Genomic DNA, 17,886 nt, shown 5'->3' with positions numbered 1-17,886 from the left:
CCTGCAGCTGGGAAGGGTCTCTGGGAACAGCTTGCATTTCTCTGGTTAGTAAATCCCACCACACACCCCTTCCCCAGTGGTGAAAAGGAAATGCTTCCTTTCTAGCCATGGATTCATGAGTGTTTGGTTGGAAGGTGTCCTGTATGTCTGCGTTTTGACTGTCAGGCCTTGAGCTGAATGCCTCTCTCAGGACGTCACACCCTGGCCTGTAAGACACTGAGCTCAGCGTGTCACCCCTCACCGAGGAGGCTGGACACAGAGTGGAAGAGAAGGTTGTGAAATCCCCACACCTGGCGCTGCTGCCAGTTTGTTTGACTAGGATTGGCTGAGGGGGTGACAGAGCCCGTCTGCCCGTGGCGGGCTCTACACTCCAGGCCCATATTCGTGAATCTGCAGGGCGTACAGGGTATGAGTGGGGTCTGGTTTGTTCAGAGAAATGCAAAAGCAGCACAGCAGAACAATTGCATTCCCATACCATGGTCATAGCCAGGGAGATGGCATTTAAATTACTTGAAAACCGTACAAATGAGCCTAATAGATTTATGCAATGTGAACCGCAGAGGAGCCGAAGGGGTCCAGGCCCAGCTGGGCTCGGGGCAAGGCTTATTAGAAGAGGGTTCATCCAGGAGGAAATTTGTGAGGAAATTAAACGGCTTCTAATAGAAGTCGTTTGGTAGAGAGAAGAGTGCTGCAGGGAGAAGGGGGGCGAATCTCAAGACGTAGAGAGGAGACAGGCAGACGCTGAGGCCGCGCCATGAGGTCCCCGCCCAGCACCCCAAGCTCCGTCAAGCTTTGGCCCCGATGTTACTCCCCGAAGCCTTCTCTGACCACCTGCTTACACTGCCATCCACCTCCTCTCCCACGTGCCCTTTGTGCAGTCCTTGCTTTATTTTTCTCCATAGCCGTTAGCACCTTCCAACATATTAAAATATCCTCCCACCGGAGTGTACATTCCTTAAGGACAGAGATTGTTGTCTGTTTTGTTCACCGTTCTACTCAGCGCCTGGTACAGACTAGGTGCTCCATCCTTGTTTCTTGAATAAATGGGATGTAGCGAGAAAGAAGTATGGTGGGCTGTGTTTTGGGGTCTAAAGAACTTTGGCAGAGAATCCGGAGACCTAAGTCCTCAAGCCCGGGACAGCCTGGAGGGCAGAGAAGTTCATTGGACTGCAGTTTCCTCACTGGTAAGATGGATACTGGCTGAGGTGACCGCTGAAGTCCTCAGGCTGTGAGGTTCCGAGGACCTGGGTGGTCAGAGGATGCTAGGTGGTGAGCTTCTTGGTATCTACTTTGAGCCACCTGGAGCTGTTACTGTGGCAGTGGATTTCTGAACCATGGGGTCAAGCTGGTATTTGTAAAAAGAATTGTTTTTTTCCAAAGTACTCCAGGCAGGTTTTGGGGGGGGGGGGGTTGGGGGCTGCGTTGGGTCTTCATTGCTGCGCGTGGGCTTTCTCTAGTTGCAGCGAGCAGGGGCTACTCTTCGTTGAGGTGCGTGGGTTTCTCATTGCGGTGGCTTCTCTTGTTGCAGAGCACGGGTTCCAGGCATGCAGACTTCAGTAGCTGTAGCACGCGGGCTCAGTAGTTGTGGCTTTCGGGCTCTAGAGTGCAGGCTCAGTAGTTGTGGTGCACGGGCTTAGTTGCTCCGTGGCATGTGGGATCTTCCCGGACCAGGGATCAAACCCGTGTCCCCTGCATTGGCAGGTGGATTCTTAACCACTGTGCCACCAGGGAAGTCTCCAGGCAGGTTTTTTTTAAAAGGGGGTTAAGGGGCTTCCCTGGTGGCGCAGTGGTTGAGAATCTGCCTGCCGATGCAGGGGACACGGGTTCGAGCCCTGGTCTGGGAAGATCCCACATGCCGCGGAGCAACTGGGCCCGTGAGCCACAATTACTGAGCCTGCGCGTCTGGAGCCTGTGCTCCACAACAAGAGAGGCCGCGATAGTGAGAGGCCCGTGCACCGCGATGAAGAGTGGCCCCCGCTTGCCACAACTAGAGAAAGCCCTCGCACAGAAACGAAGACCCAATACAGCCATAAATAATAAATAAATTTAAAAAAAAAGGGGGTTAAGAGGCTACATAAATTTTTATTACCACTCAATAAATCCTTCTTTCACCTCCTTCCTTTCCACTAACTTTTCTCTCCCAACTCCTGCAGGCTTGAACCACCAGCAATTATTTGGGTCCATAGATGAGTGCACCATTGACTTTTGAGGCTCCTATTTCAGTGAACTAGAACTTCGGAAGAAAACTCAGTAGGGGCAACCAACTTGTTTTGGTTTCAAGCTCAAAGCCCTTACATGTCTCATAGTTTGCCTTGAAATTATAAAGCTACCTTCTCTTCCCAGGCCACCCCATTCCAGAAATTTCACCACCTTTGGGGGATGATTCCCCTGAGGGGCTAACAGACCTTACCAGCCAAACCTCCAAGCCAGTTGTGACGTCTCACAGAGATAATGAGGATTTATTTAGGGTGGAATTAACTTGCTGCTCAAGTATGTCACCACAGAATAGGAAGAGAAATTACAGCCTGTAGAAACCTCAGGCCTGTAATAGTTAACTTCCTGGAGACTAAATTTTCCTGCTCATTTCTGAAAAAGGCGTATTTGTCAACATTTGAAAGGACGTTTCTGCATTCCTGTATTTTGACAGAACACTTCTAAAGTCTAACCTGTCCACCTTCTACAGTTTATGTCATTAGGCATCCTTCTCCTTGCTTTGTTTTGCTTTCCACCTCTGAAGGTCAGCAAGCTTAGGGAAGCAACGTGTGATCATCTGGGTTCAGCTCCCAGCTCAGCCACTCACTAGCTTGGGTGCCCAACCTCTCTGACCCCCACTTTCCTAAAAATCTATAAAATCAGGGTCAGAAGTCCTACTTGGCAGGGTTATTAAAGGGACTGAAAGTAGCTGGGCAGGGGGACGTGGTACACATCAAGTACTCAAGACTGGCCGCCATCCTTACCAATTCCTCTTCGAGTTTGCAGCAATAGCAAACTCTCATCCACTAAACAAATATCTGGTGGCTTTCCTCCAAATACCTGTGCAGTCTAAGTGTCCAGCTCAATTATATGACAGACTCTTGATGGTCCAAGCTGGAGCCAAATTTTCATGTGTCCTTTTAATTAAAAGATTCAGCGCCTAATCACAGAAGGACATTGTTTGGTGGTGCCGATAATGAAGTTAGTCAGGGCTGCTGAAGTGTATCATTAGGATGGTTGACAGTTCACTCTGTGCCCATGGAATAAAATGAATAGGAAGAGAGCCAGGAGGAAGGGGCCAGCCAGGAGGGACATATGTAAGAGATGTGATGGATGAACTCCCCCTGGACCTAGGATTCCGCTCCTCAGAACTGAAGGCATTTGTGTACAGTTCATATAATAAAGGATTTCCTATTATAAAAACCACAAAGAGAAAGTAATTGCGTTCTTTTGAGACACTGTACGTTCTGGCAGATGTTATATTTTCTGAGTGGCATCATTATCTGGCTTTTGCCTCTAACAATTCTTTTTTAGCAGGCAGGGTATACATTATAAATTTTAAACAAATAATAAATTTTTTTTTTTACATTGAAACCAAACCAGAACTGGCTGCCTCTTTTAATATATACATGAAAAATTTTTAACGAAAGAAACTATACCTTTGGTAAATGTGCAGAATATTAATATAAGCTCAGGATGAATGCTGAAGAGTTCAAATTCATAAAACTCTGTTCTAAATCATTTTTCTGGTTTGAATACATCTTTCTGAATATAGCGATGCTGTGAGGCTTCCTTTATTTTGCACAGAAAGTGATTTTATTTTTAATTCTTGTCCTCATTCTGTTACCATGATTCTCTACATTATTTAAGAAACTTGGCATAATAAGTTGTCCAGGGCTGGGATTTGTATTTGGGGAACTAAATACTCATTAATACTTTAAAAAAAATACTAAATAAATCCATATCCCATCATTTAGTAAATAGCCTTTATAATAAGGAAAAACTAATTATTCGTGGGATAAAGTGTTTTATGTATTTAACTTCTGTTCTAGTGATGTTGCACAACATCCAAATAACTAACTAGGATGCTAACACTTACTGTTTTGTTGTTTTTGAGGGCATTTTAATGATAGGAGTGTATTTGAATCATCAGTTTTACCGTTAGGGCCAAATCATTCTCATGGGCTTATGGGAATATATACCACCAGGCAGTAGATTAATAACTATAAAAAAACCACATGAAAAGGTCACTGCAAAACTCAGATCAAAACCTGTGCTTTTCTGGATTTTGCAGGCTACCAGCTTTTTGAAGCTTCTCTATGGTAACATGATCTTTATGGCAACACCACTGAGCTCTGGACATTTATGATAATTAAGACAGCCCGGAAGTGCCGTGCACTCGCCCACAGCGCCGGCCTTCACTTAAGGAGGAAGGGCGCTGATCAGCACGCATCCATGTTAACAGAGAGCCCTCTTTTGGTGATGGTAGAAAAATATGATAGTGAAGGAGACTCTTTTGTTTTCCAAAATGATTGGCAAAACAGACTGTACTGGGGCCAGGACCACAGAACTTGGGAGGGCTCTTTATGGAGAACCACAGCAGAAAGGAATTCTCTTTGCTGGTGAATTTTTCTGGCCTTCTGCACTGTCATTCCTGCAGTGTTTCGCTTATTCTCTCCAACCAGCTCACCATACCCTGATCGGCGGCCGCACTGACCCCCATCTTCTTACTTAAAACGTGTTATTGGAAGCAGGGCAACACAGGGAACTTTGAGTTTGCACACTGGGGATGGGATCAAATTGTCAGCCTATTCTGAACTTCGTAGAATACTCAAGGAGTTAACCAGAGTGATTCTGGCTTCCTTTGGCCTCCCCAATGTTTTTTGTATAATAAAGACTTGGACACTGGAAAATGCATTCAGAACACAAGCCAAGCCTTGAGTTCAGTGGGGATAGAGCAGGAGGGGTAACCCATGGGAGGGCATGGGTCCTGCAGGCACGTTCTGCCTGTGGCCTGCTGAATTGTAGATGTGCCGTTTGGGCCAGGTTTTGTGATAAGCTGGCTCTCTCGGTGGTGAGGGGCGAACTGCTTCACTTCCTGACCTAGAATCTCTTATCTGCAGCCTTGCAGATCCATTCCCTGCCCTTCCTACCGGCCCCTCGCAATGGGAACAGAGTCCCCCGTCTCTGGAAAGTAATGCTAAGAAAACAAACACTACAAAGGCTGGTAACAGGGGGATGTCTCTCTTGAATGTTTTTTGTGACCATCTAGGTTCAAGGAGGAGGGGGTCCCCCAGCTACGTGAGCCAGCAGGGTCTCTTTGTAGTAGGCATCCGTATGTTTGGCCAGATGTCCTCCCAGTGGAGGGCAGAGAGGGAAAGATAAAACAGAATTCTTATGAAAAATAAGTCTTGGGAGGGAGAAAAAACAAGACGGAGAAATTGTGTCAAGTAGGACGGGAGACCAGGCAGTGCCATCTGATATTGATTAAATGCTGATAGAGTCAGCAACGAGAAATGCGTGTCACTATGAAGTGACCCTTGTTCTTCAGCATGTGAAGCAGTGACAACTGTCCGGGAGCAGATCTGCATGAAGACCACGTGCACAAGATGTCCAGTGGCAAACACAGCGCCAGCACGCATGGTGAGAAGGGGAGGAAAGGACCCCTGCCCTGGACGTCAGGGCACGTTCCTTCTGATTCTGCTTTACCTCGCCGGCCTCACTCTCCACATCAGTAACACAATGATGCTTGACCGGATGACCTCTAAGCAATGCTCTAGCCCCAGATTCTGTTATCTATCATCATCTGCCCTCTGACCAAATCTTCTGAGGCTCTTCTAATGGAATGAAAGAAATAGCCCTGGAGAGGCGTAAAGAGTTCACCCACCACAGTCCTAAAATCCAAAAGGAATGAAACCCTCCATCAACCATAAAAGTGTCATCCAATCTTTCCACAGCATCCCTGGGTCTGTCCTCCTTCTGTGTTTTACAGTTGCCACCAAAGCAAGTTAATTGTTTTCTGAACATGAGATGTGGCATATCTCTGGGTCTACCTGTGCTTCCCCCACTCCCAATTCCAAAAATATGCTCACTCTAACTGGGTATAAGGGGTCTTTGTTTCATTTTAAACTGCCAGATTATAGAGAGCTTATGAGCAGGGGTGTGTGTGTGTGTGTGTGTGTGTGTGTGTGTGTGTGTGTGTTCACCCTTTAGTTAAGGGTGAACGATTGAAAGTTTTCTTTGTTTTTGTTTTTTTCTTTTTGGCATCATCATGAGGTCAGCAGTATTTTGTTACAGGGTGAGGCTGGATTCCAGTGGGAATGGAAGAGGAATCTTCCACTAAGATCAGAAGATCTCACACTAGGATGGTGGCAGTGGAAATGGATAGGAAGGAAAGCTTGACCAGAGAGGCACCATGGCGTAGGGAGAGGTCATGGCGTTTGGAGTCAGACAGGCCCAGGTTCGAATCCTGGCTATGATGTCTATGGGATGTCATTTCAGCTCTCACTACCATGCCATCTTGAAGGGTTATTGTATGAATTAAAGGTGATGTACAGTACCTATATTAGAGTCTGGCACAGTGTAGGCAGTAAGCGAACATCAATAAACTGTGGATGAGATGATCATGACAAAAATATCCGCAGGAAGATTAGCAGGGTCTGATGACTGATTGAGTTAGAGAATAAGTATAAGAGAAGACTTCAAGGTGTCTGAGTTTGACCACCTGGGGGATTGGGATGGTAGGAGTATTTAGATTGGATGGAAATAAAAAAGTTGGGTGAAAGCTGGAGATCTGGTTTGGCAGGGCTAGTACAAAGGTCAGTTTTGGACACGAGAGATGGCACTGAAACATCTAGGTGGCAATGGAAGGAGGAGGATGGAAAGGAAAAGGAGTCAAAGAAATGAGAAAACTGCGGTGCTGAGAAGCTGATTAACTCTGGGTCTGTTTGATCAATAAGTCTGACTTTACAGCTTTACCTTCAAGGAATTGGCTCACCAAGGTTGATCCAGCATGACCATCTTCTAAAACAAACCGTAGCTCCTCAAAATGTGTTCCTCCAACAAAGCATCTCCTGGACCTTGTTAGACATACAGAATTTTAGCTCCTGCTTCAGACCTGCTGAATCAGAATCTGCATTTCAACAATGTGATTTGTAAGCACTTGACGGTTTGAGAAGCACTGTTCTAAAGCATGGCGGCCAGACCAGCAGCATCGCAGCCCCTGGGAACTTGTTAGAAATCCAGATTCTCAGGCGCCTTCTCAGACTTCCTGAATTAGAAAGGCTGTGTTTCAACAAGCCTTTCGAGTGAATCCCGTGCACCGCAGAGTTTGAGAATCATTGCTCTAAGTCATGGAACAGACAGATTGAGCCCCCTCCCCTTGGGTGTATAGCCCAGAACACTGGAGGGATTGGTTAAAGCCTGAAACTTAATTTGAGTCATTGTTCTATGCTGCTTCTCTCATCATTTTGCATTAAACACAGCTGAAGAACTCTTTTCACCAAAGAAGGGCACAATGCGTAAAATTACAAACCAAAGGAGAGAAACTTCAGCTGTGGCTTAATCTTCACAATTTACCCATCAAAAGTTATTGAGCACAATCATAGAAGATCAGTCCTTTATGTGCTGTTGCTCCTGGGAGACGCTATTAGTAAGACACACATAGGGAAAGGAAGACTCTCGCGACACTCCTTACAATGTGATTTTCACATTAAAATGTCAAGAGTCTTTGTCTTCTGTGTTTCTCATCAGTCCGATGGCAAGTTCCCTTTTTATGGGTTAGTTTCTGGAGTCACTTGCAGAAGTGTTGGTGGTTTACCACTTAGACTAGAATGTTTTTCAAAAAGTTCATCTGTGAGCACTAAAAATTTACCTCCTCGCATCAAAAATGTCTGGTTTTTCTGGTTGTTCCCTAGTTGATATTTAAATCACTGTGATAACTTAAATAAGGGTCAGTGTCTGTTTTCTGTATATATGTAGTGTACAGAGATGGTTATATATGGAGCATTTTAATCATAAAATTACCTATATTTTCTGCTATAGGTTATAGTACAGTATAGCCAGTGGCATGCTGGTAAAGCAATTGAGGGTGTGGGAGGGCATCATTTGTAGTGTTTGCCAATTTCCATGGTGTAAATACTCCCTCCAGGGTTGATTTCAAGCTGCCAACCATTTAACAACCAGTTCCCAAAATTCCTACAAATTTGACAATTGACTCTTGCAAGCCAGTAAGAACTAGCTCGAGCACACCACTGAAACAAACATCAAGGGACAAGTCACAATTTTGTTGTTGTTGTTGTTGGTTGTGTCTGAATTACTGTAGGTCCAATAATGGCTGACACAAGTAGATTTGGGTGTTTTAAATCTCTTGTCATGTAGAGATCTTTATTGAAATTATCATTATCATAATGGAATGTGATCTTAAAACTGTTCTATGAGACAAAGTTCTCTATTTTCAAGTCATTAAATACATTTATAATAATGGCGAGATTTAAAGTGGTTGTGTTGCTCAAGTATGTTTAATTTTAAAATACCACTCATCCTATAGTAGGCCATATGTAAAAACTATATTCTTAGTTATAGTATTTGAACCAAAATGCAAAAAGATACTTTTGAAATGTTTTTTTGGTTACTATTATTAAGATTTGACTTTTCTTACAGGTATTCAGGAAGGAACACAATGTACCAAATGTAAAAATAACTGGGCACTGAAGTTTTCTATCATATTATTATACATTTTGTGTGCCTTGTTAACAATCACAGTAGCCATTTTGGGATACAAAGGTAAGTACTCTTTCCTTTTTCCTTCCAAATAGCAAGTTTTCTTTCATTAATTTAAGCCTGAAAAAACAAGTACATTTGCAAGTGTGAAGTATTTCATTAATATAACTCTTGCCAACAAAACTTAAACATCTTAAGCTCCATCTTTGTGTCTTGAGCTTCTTCTGGCTGTGGGATCTGAAAGGAGAGAAGTAGCAATTCCTTTTGAGTCATTTCAACCATAATCATGGTCCTCTATGAGTTATAAAATTTTTTCCTCTTTGTTGCTTTTTCCTACTTATTTCCAAATACTCCCTCTTCCTCTATCTTTTTTCATCTTACCTCTAAGAGGCCCCACGAAAACCCTGGAGTCAGCACACGGGAAAACTGTATTGACAGAGGATAAGACTTCCAAGAGATACAACTTACTTCACCTAGGGACTGGCCAATTAATTCCCTTTTGTTTCTCTTCAGCACATTTACTGTGGTCACTGTTTACATACCCCCACAAAAATACCACCCGGTAGAAATTAAACACAGAGGTGGCACCTCCACCTCAACTGTACTTTATGGCATACCAGGCATGCTTTCAACATGTCTGGTTTAAGGTCAGTGGAGGATTTTTGCCTGAATCCTCCAGATCTGCAAAGTGGGTTGGTTCCCCCCACCCCCTGTTCCAGACACCGCAGGTAGAAGGCGCCCTGATTCAGAATCACAAGCTACGTAAACCCTTTTATAGAAAACAGCCATGGGGGACTTCCCTGGTGGTGCAGCGGTTAAGAATCCGCCTGCCAATGTAGGGGACACAGGTTTGAGACCTGGTCCGGGTCCGGGAAGATCCCACACGCCGCGGAGCAACTAAGCCCGTGCGCCACAACTACTGAGCCTGCGCTCTAGAGCCTGTGAGAAGCCTGTGCACCGCAAGCTCTCTGCAACTAGAGAAAGCCTGCGTGCAGCAACGAAGACCCAACACAGCCCTGAATAAATAAATTTATATATTTATTTAAAAAAAAGAAAAGAAAACAGCCATGGAAGCCTCACAGAGACATGCGAGATAGATGTGATGTCTGGTTTCAGCAAGAGGCAGACATGGGGTCTGTTGATCTTCGCTCTGCCTTCCCTCAGCACTGACAGATTAACAGTGGAGAATTCCCACATGTTCCCTTCTCTGTTCCCTGCCCCATAGATTTGACCTGGGGACAGAAAGATGCAAAGTGAATTCCCTCCAGCTTGTAACTCCTCCCACTGCTCTCCCAGTGTTTAGCAGTTTCCTGAGAAAACAGTGTACTGGAATAAGAATGGGCTTTGGAGCCAGACGGTCCCGGTCCAGTTCTTGAGTCCACCATTTGTAATGCAATTGTGAATGTTTATTAAGTGCTCGCTGGTGTGCCAGGCATCACGCTAAATCCTCTGCATGGCTGTGTAACCTGGGTATGAATCATAACCCCTTAGTGTTTCTGATTTCTTATCTGTAAAATGGCAATAATAATGCCACTCTTCAAGGTGATTGCGATGAGCAAAGATGATGTAACTGAGCCACCTGTCCTAAGGTTGGTCCCAGTAGCGAGTGGCTGAATCTCTCTGTTCTTTGCTTCTTCATAACTGCATTTTTACAGCCCTAGCTATGAGAATGGCAAAACATGTTAAAAATACTCAGTATAGTCAAGGCTTGTTAAGTCCACTTTTAAGGCTATTTCCATGGAAAATTGTATGCATCCTGTAGTGGGCTGACTGATGAACTTGGGCAATGGAAGTTTGGGAAATTACCAGGTCATTTTATCCATTTGCGATGAGTTAATCTAACCTAGGATTAACAGAGCAAGTGTTAAGAAAGGCTATTAAATCATGGCGGGGCTGGACAGAGGAGGCGGGGGAGGAAACCTAGTGGGGAAAAGGAAGGTGTTTTATGTCCCAGGTAATTCAGCCTGGTTGTCTTCCTTTACTGGGTTATTTAGGTCATTACTCACTTCACAACTTTTCCTAGTGAACTCAGATAAAGGAGATGCTTGAAATCAAACAGTCATTTAATAGGTATCTTTAGGGCTCAGCACTGTGTGATATGAAAGTAAACAGAGATGAGAAAGGTTTGAAGAAATACCTCTGTATGGTATTTTGTCATTTTTACCTCTGCAAAAAAATAAGGTCTAGGATCTTTATGCCTTAAGAATTATACAGAAAGATACAAAATAGGGGGCTTTGTTTCTTTATTTTTAAAGTACAGATATTTCCTCCATTTTTATGACAGTGGAAAGCCCTTCTCAGCTCTGGCATATTTGTGTGGGCTGGTCCATTCACCTGGAACACCTTTTCCCTGTTCTCCACCTTTCTCTTTATGACTTTCTCTTCCTTCTTTCCCTTCATGTCTCCCTCAGACACATGTCCTGCAAGAAGCCCCTGAAAGCTGAGTTTGGTGCCCTCCTGCTGGTCCCCATGGCATCCTTTTTTACTCTTAGCCCCTGTCACACTGTATCATTATGGCCAGTGGGTCTGTCTCACCACCCAAACTGTAAGCTCCACGAAGACAAGAGACTATCTTTTATTTATCATATCTCCCACTAGCACCTGACTCATAGTACATAATAGTTACCCAATAAAGTTCACTGAATGAATTAATGAGAAGATGGATGGATGGATGGATGGTTGAATTGTAGATTAGGGCTGACTTCTATAAAGGCAGTCAATCAATGCCCAGGGACCTCTAAGCCAACTGCTGAGACTCAAGGCCCTACCTAGAAGCTTAAAATCCTGAAGATCACTTGGCCTGCTCTGGGGTGTATCTCGCCAGGATGAAGGGCGAAGAGATTGAGGGAGCGAGACAAGTTGGAGGCCCCTCTTTCCCTCTTTCAGGGTCCCCATCCCTCAGGCTTCTACTGACAAAAATAAGGTAACACAACATGCAATTTTTGTCTTTAAACACAGCCTTAATGTGCTAAAATGCTGATATTTGCCAGATGTGTTTTCCCTTTACTTGAACAGTGATTCCTCTTTCTTGCTGATAAGATTCTGGTGACCCAACATGGTAAGAGGCAGAAAGATAAGTTCTTCCTTCACACATCTCCCTTTGAAGTCTGGAGAAACTCGCTCCACTTTAAAAAAAAAAAAAAAAAAAAAGGGAAGAAAGAAACAAAAAAGAATATTCAGTGAAAAAAGATCTTTCTCTGGAGGAGAAGTTGGAAGGAAGTAAAATAGAAACTCCTTTATTTATCAGAGTTTGCAAAGGCAATTCCATGGTGTTTTCCTCAAAACTGTTCTTTACTTCTCCTTTTATGTCACTTATGCAGCTACAAGTTAGGATGTAACTTAAGTTCCTTCCAGAGAATTTGCTGAACAAGTCAGAGGATTGCTGAGTCACCCAGACAGGTCAGTACACTTGTGACAATGAGGCATGTCAGCCACTTTACAGAAAGCACATTCTCAGACAGTTACAGCTTGGTGCACCCTCTGTCCTGGACTCTTTATCATCGGTGAGTGAAGCTTCCATGACAGAGGCCACCTCCTAAATTCAGTGGGTCATTCTTCCTCCAGAACATTCCCTGAACAGGAAAATCCTAGTCTGTGGTCCTGCCCAGCAGGCATCCACCTTAAGGTAATTAGGATAAAGATGAAAGACAGACATCTGAATCTTTTTCAGTAAGAACCTCCTCTGATGCAACATTCCTAGTCATAAATGTCTGCCTTGCTGTTCAGCTCTGCCAAGGTAGCAGTTACAGCTGGATAAGTAGGCTTTCAGATGTGCATCAGATCACACTGTGTAGCTGTTGTCAGAATCCAGGATAACACCCTAAAACCAGATCTTCTGTATTTTTGTAATGAAATATGAAATAGTGTTCAAGGTAGAAATGTCTTTATTACAGCATGAAGGAGCATAACTGGTATTACTGGGAAGTCCCAGGTACCAGTAGGGGGCGTGTTTCTCCCTCAGGACCACAGTCAGGCTGGTACAGACCCTCGTGAGCACCAGGCAGGAGCTCTGTGCTCTGCTCTCGTTCCCCGTCCCCAAGGCCTGGGCCATGAGCTAAGTCCCTTGGATCCTCCATGTCCAGCCCTGGGCCACAAACCTGGCAGAGACCTGGTGAACATCTGAGGATGATGAGTGTAAAGGGAAGATAAAGAAGACACAGTCCTTCCCCTGAAGGGACTTTTCTTGGAAGAAAACATATTTAGGAAAAAGAAATACTGGATGAAGGGCAATGTGGAATTACAGAGCAAGCATGGATTTTAGAGTTAGATCTCCTGGCCTGGTATCCCATTTAGTCACTTACAAGCTGTGTGAGGGCCTTCCCTGGTGGTCCAGTGTTTAAGACCCCGCACTTACACTGCAGGGGGCGTGGGTTCGATCCCTGGTCAGGGAACTAAGATCCTGCATGCCGTGTGGCCAAAAAAATAATAAAAATTTTAAAATTAAAAAAGTAGGGCTTCCCTGGTGGCGCAGTGGTTGAGAATCCGCCTGCCAATGCAGGGGACACGGGTTCGAGCCCTGGTCCGGGAGGATCCCACATGCCGCGGAGCAACTAGGCCCGTGAGCCACAATTGCTGAGCCTGCGCATCTGGAGCCTGTGCTCCGCAACAAGAGAGGCCGCGATAATGAGAGGCCCGCGCACCGCGATGAAGAGTGGCCCCCACTTGCCGCAAGTAGAGAGAAAGCCCTCGCACAGAAACGAAGACCCAACACAGCCATAAATAAATAAATAAATAAATAAAGATTAAAAAAAAAAAAAAAAGTAAAGTGCAGATTTTTACCCCCCCAAAAATTTAAAAAAATAAGCTGTGTGACTCTGGACAAGTTACTGAACATCTCTGAGCCTCAATTTTTTCCATCTGTAAAATAGCAGTCATAAGGATTAACTGCAGTGATGATGCAGTGCACCTTACAGAGAGCAGGCAATCCCTAGAGGCTGTTTTTATTGCCATTCAGATAAAGGGTCCATTGGTGTGGAATCAGATCATCAGGCAAGGCTTAGCACGACGGGCTGGTGAGATTTGGAGTAGACCTTAAAGGACAGGTGGAATCCAGACGGGGGAGAAGGAGGTTAGTGGCCCAGGCCAAGGAATGATACCAACATGCTTTTATAGAAAAGGTATTATTGTCAGATGATCCTAGAGAATTGAGTTTTGGGTACTTAAAGAAGGGCAACACTTCAGATATGACACCTAAAGCAACAATATTTTGAAGAAAAAAATCTGTCAAGAAACACTTTCCAATAAAGGGGAGCCTGTGAAAAAACAGACTGCTCATGACCCTTCTGTGTTTCATGTTTGTTTTCCTCATATGAGAATAATCTACAAACTGAGGTCTCCCTCCAAAGATGGGGAATTTCCAGGGTCAGAGAGGATGGTCTGCCACTATTTTCCTGACAGAATTTGTGCTAATGAGTTAAGAGTAAAAAACAGCGAAAATGCTATGTGCTATTACAGCAAGTGTTACCTCTGGATCTCCATCAGTCTAGTATTTTAAAGCAGTTAGCAAGCTGCCGGTTTTGCACCCCTCAAGTTTGCAGCTTTATACCCAGATCCTGTGTTTTTAAACACAGACACACAGGCACTGGTGCACGTAACCGATTCATAATCCTTGTGGGCGGGGCAGAGAGTTTCCTAGCACCAAAGAGAAACCCAACAGGTTTTTGGGTTTTTTTAATGAATGTATTTATTCCTTTTACTCTATACAAACCTGAATTATCTGTCTACGACAGTTCTGTGTTTTTAAAAAGTAAATTGGAAGAAAAATTAGAGAGGGTAGAAAATGACTGCCTGTCACCATATTCAGAGGTTTCTTTGGCTTCCAGGAAAAAAGGTCAGGACTTAAGATCCTGTATGTGGTTTGAGGACAGACTGAGGCATGTGTTTTGATTTGAGGATCAAAACTGAACCTAAACTTGTAAACATTCGTATTTTATTTTTTTTAAAGGGTAACTTTGCTAAAATGCAGATGAAACATTTTGTTCTTCCCATTTTCCAGGGATTTAGGAATGTGCATGCCTATCAGACAACCCTCAGATTATTATAACTATACCTCTGTGTTTATATAGTCATCTTTAAAAAAAACGATAATTATTCAGCTAAATGCCATACTCATTGCCAGTGCCGAGGCCTCCCTGCATTGGTTGGTTTATACGTTTGTTTGCATAACCTCTAGCTCAGTCGATTTTTTCCACGATTTTTCCCACAGGCCTCGGCAGCCAGCAGGCAGATTCTCATTTATTTAAAAAAAACGGTGTAATGAATAAGTATGTGATGAATACCTACTATGCGCCACGCACTAAGCTAAGAGCTGGAGATAAAACCAACACAAATTTTCCTGCCCTAAGGGGTCTTAGAGTAGAGAAACCATGACAACACAGTGACGAGAGTCCTATAATTGGGAGAGAGACCCCTGCAACATAAACTTCAGCAAAGATTTCCCACAGGACGTGACCAGCTGAGTCTTGAAGAGCAAGGAGGGCTTAGCTTGGGGAAGAGGCCAGGGAAGAACATTCTAGGTGGGGAGAAGCATGCGTGGAAAGGCTTGGGGGAGAAAGAGCGTTTGGTGCAAAGCACACATTTCATTATGACCAGACTATAGAAGCTTGAGGAAGAGCACGACGAGCTTCTCTAGGGAAGGTGCTGGGAGCCGCGGAGCCTGGTTCACTTTAGATCACGCATACGCGTGGGAACATACTTCTGCTTCCTGATGGGAGCCTGGAGAATCTTCTCACGCAGTCCCACGTGGGTGGAATGCTTGCTGAATAAAATAGACTGGGTCCATTGGCTGATAAGTAATATATAAAGCATATTCATGCTTAAAAAATTAGTCATTATTTTTTAAAAAGCTATCGATACCAAGAGGGACAGTCAGACTTGATCCCAAGCTGCTAAAGGTTGGATCTCATAGGAGTTACTTCTGGAGGGATATACTCTTATTTGACATTTATTTTTTATTTTTATTTTTTCACTTAGTACACTTTATTTTTTTCTATCTTTATTTTTTTATTTAAGTATAGTTGATTTTCAGGTGTACAACATAGTGACTCAATTTTTTTATAGGTTATACTCCTTTTAAAGTTATTACAAAATAATGGCTATATTTCCCTGTGCTGTACAATATATCCTTGTTACTTATTTACTTTATACATAGTTTGTATCTCTTAATCCCTATCTTGCCCCTCTGCCCTCCCTTCTCCCCACTGGTAAACATTAGTTCTCTATACCTGTGAGTCTGTTTCTGTTTTGTTATATATATATATTCGTTTGTTTTATTTTTTTAGAGTCCACATATAGGTGATATCATACAGTATTTGTCTTTCTCTGTCTAACTTATTTCACTAAACACAGTACCCCCCAGGTCCCTCCATGTTGTTGCAAATAGCAGAATTTCATTCTTTTTTTTATGGATGAGTCATATTCCATTGTGTGTGTGTATATATATATATATATATATATATATATATATATATATATACATACATACATACATACATATATATACATACATACATACATACATACATACCACACCTTCTTTAGCCATTCTTTTGTTGATGGTCACTTAGGTTGATTCCATATCTTGGCTATTGTAAAATAATGCTGTTGTGAACATTGGGATGCATGTATCTTTTTGAATTAGTGTTTTCATTTTCTTCATATATATACCCAGCAGTGGAATCGCTGGACACATGGTAGTTCTGTTTTTAGTTTTTTGAGGAACCTCCTTACTGTTTTTCATAGTGGTTGCACCAATTTGCACTTTCACCAAGAGTGTAGTAGGGTTCCCTTTTCTCCACATCCTTGCCAACATTTGTTATTTGTAGACTTTGAGGATAGCCATTCTGACAGGTGTAAGGGGATATCTCATTGTGGTTTTGATTTGCATTTCTCTGATGATTAACAGTGTTGAGCATTTTTTTCACATACCTGTTGGCCATCTGCATATCTTCTTTGGAAAAACATCTGTTCAGATCTTCTGCCTGTTTTATTTTGTTTGTTTGTTTGGTTGGATTTGTTTTTGGTGGGGGGGGGGGTGGGAATCTCCTGGAAGATGAGTTACAGTGACATGGCTTGAGTTGTAAGGAGCAAAAGACAGTTGTTGAAATGCGTCCATTACAGATGAATAGGGAAACACTGAAGTCTCAAGAAATGTTGCATTGAAAGGATGAGAAGAAAAAGATGCTGAAATCAGAGAGAAGGTACACCATGTCTTGAAGTTCTGTGGTTTACAGCCTCAAAGATAGAAAAGTAGAGTAAAATTGGGTGATGCTGATTTCAAAAGGAGGAAAGGGTTAAAAGATATTTCAAAGATAAGGATCAAGATGTGCCAGAGGTAAACAATTATGTCAATACTTACAGTCCCCACTAGGGAGGAGCTCCAGGGAAGTGGTGTTATTGGGAAGGAATCAGGTTTTCATTTCTATGAAGAGGTACAATACTAGAGAAGGTAGAAGATGAAAGAGATTATGACATAGGATGGATCACTGTTAGGGAGAGTAAGAGTTTTCTTCTTTATAGACTAGAGCTTAGTGACCTGGATATTTTTATTCCAATAATACAAAAGATGAAGGCTGGTATAAAGAGAAGGAAATAGATGAATGTGAGTCTGACACTGCAACTTTGGAATTCAGGGAAGCATCGAGGATGCCATAAATCCATTTAAAAAAAAGATATATATATGTGTATGTCTATACATATATGTTACATATTCATTCTCTATTTTAAATTACAATAAAGTATAATTCAGTAAGTTTGGTGTTTGTATAATAAATCTGCCCATTTTTTAATTGGCATGTTTGTTTTATTGATATTGAGTTGCATGAGCTGTTTATATATTTTGGATATTAACCCCTATGGGTCATATCATTTGCAAATATTTTCTCTCATTCAGTATGTTGTCTTTTCATTTTGTCACTGGTTTCCTTTGCTGTGCTAAAGCTTTTAAGTTTAATTAGGTCCCATTTGTTTATTTTGTTTCTTTGTGTTGTTTCTTTTGCCTTAGGAGACAATCCCCAGACATTTTAGAATGGTAAACTTAAATTCATAACCATGGAGAATTACTGCCTTCTGAGAACGAATAACGACAGTGGCTTTAATTTAACACTGCATCACTAACTTTCCCTATCGTGTACAATCAGGAAAATGCTGGGAAAAAAGTCTTCTTAGTAAATTATTATTTGGAAACCCACTTAG

At 42.8% G+C, this 17,886-nt stretch overlaps 1 protein-coding gene across 2 annotated transcripts in view; it reads left to right on the top strand.

Annotated features, from left to right (window-relative positions):
* COLEC12 (collectin subfamily member 12) overlaps positions 1-17,886 on the top strand; it is a 196,541-nt gene that overhangs the window by 143,927 nt on the left and 34,728 nt on the right. For both annotated transcript variants that reach the window (XM_007191581.2, XM_057527293.1), the window contains one exon: positions 8,635-8,757. In XM_007191581.2, coding sequence (XP_007191643.1) covers positions 8,635-8,757 — 123 coding nt within the window. The remainder of the gene's footprint in view (positions 1-8,634; positions 8,758-17,886) is intronic.

This window comes from Balaenoptera acutorostrata, chromosome 13 (assembly GCF_949987535.1).
Source record: "Balaenoptera acutorostrata chromosome 13, mBalAcu1.1, whole genome shotgun sequence".
NCBI lineage: Eukaryota > Metazoa > Chordata > Mammalia > Artiodactyla > Balaenopteridae > Balaenoptera > Balaenoptera acutorostrata.
This window is presented reverse-complemented; position numbering and strand designations above follow the sequence as displayed.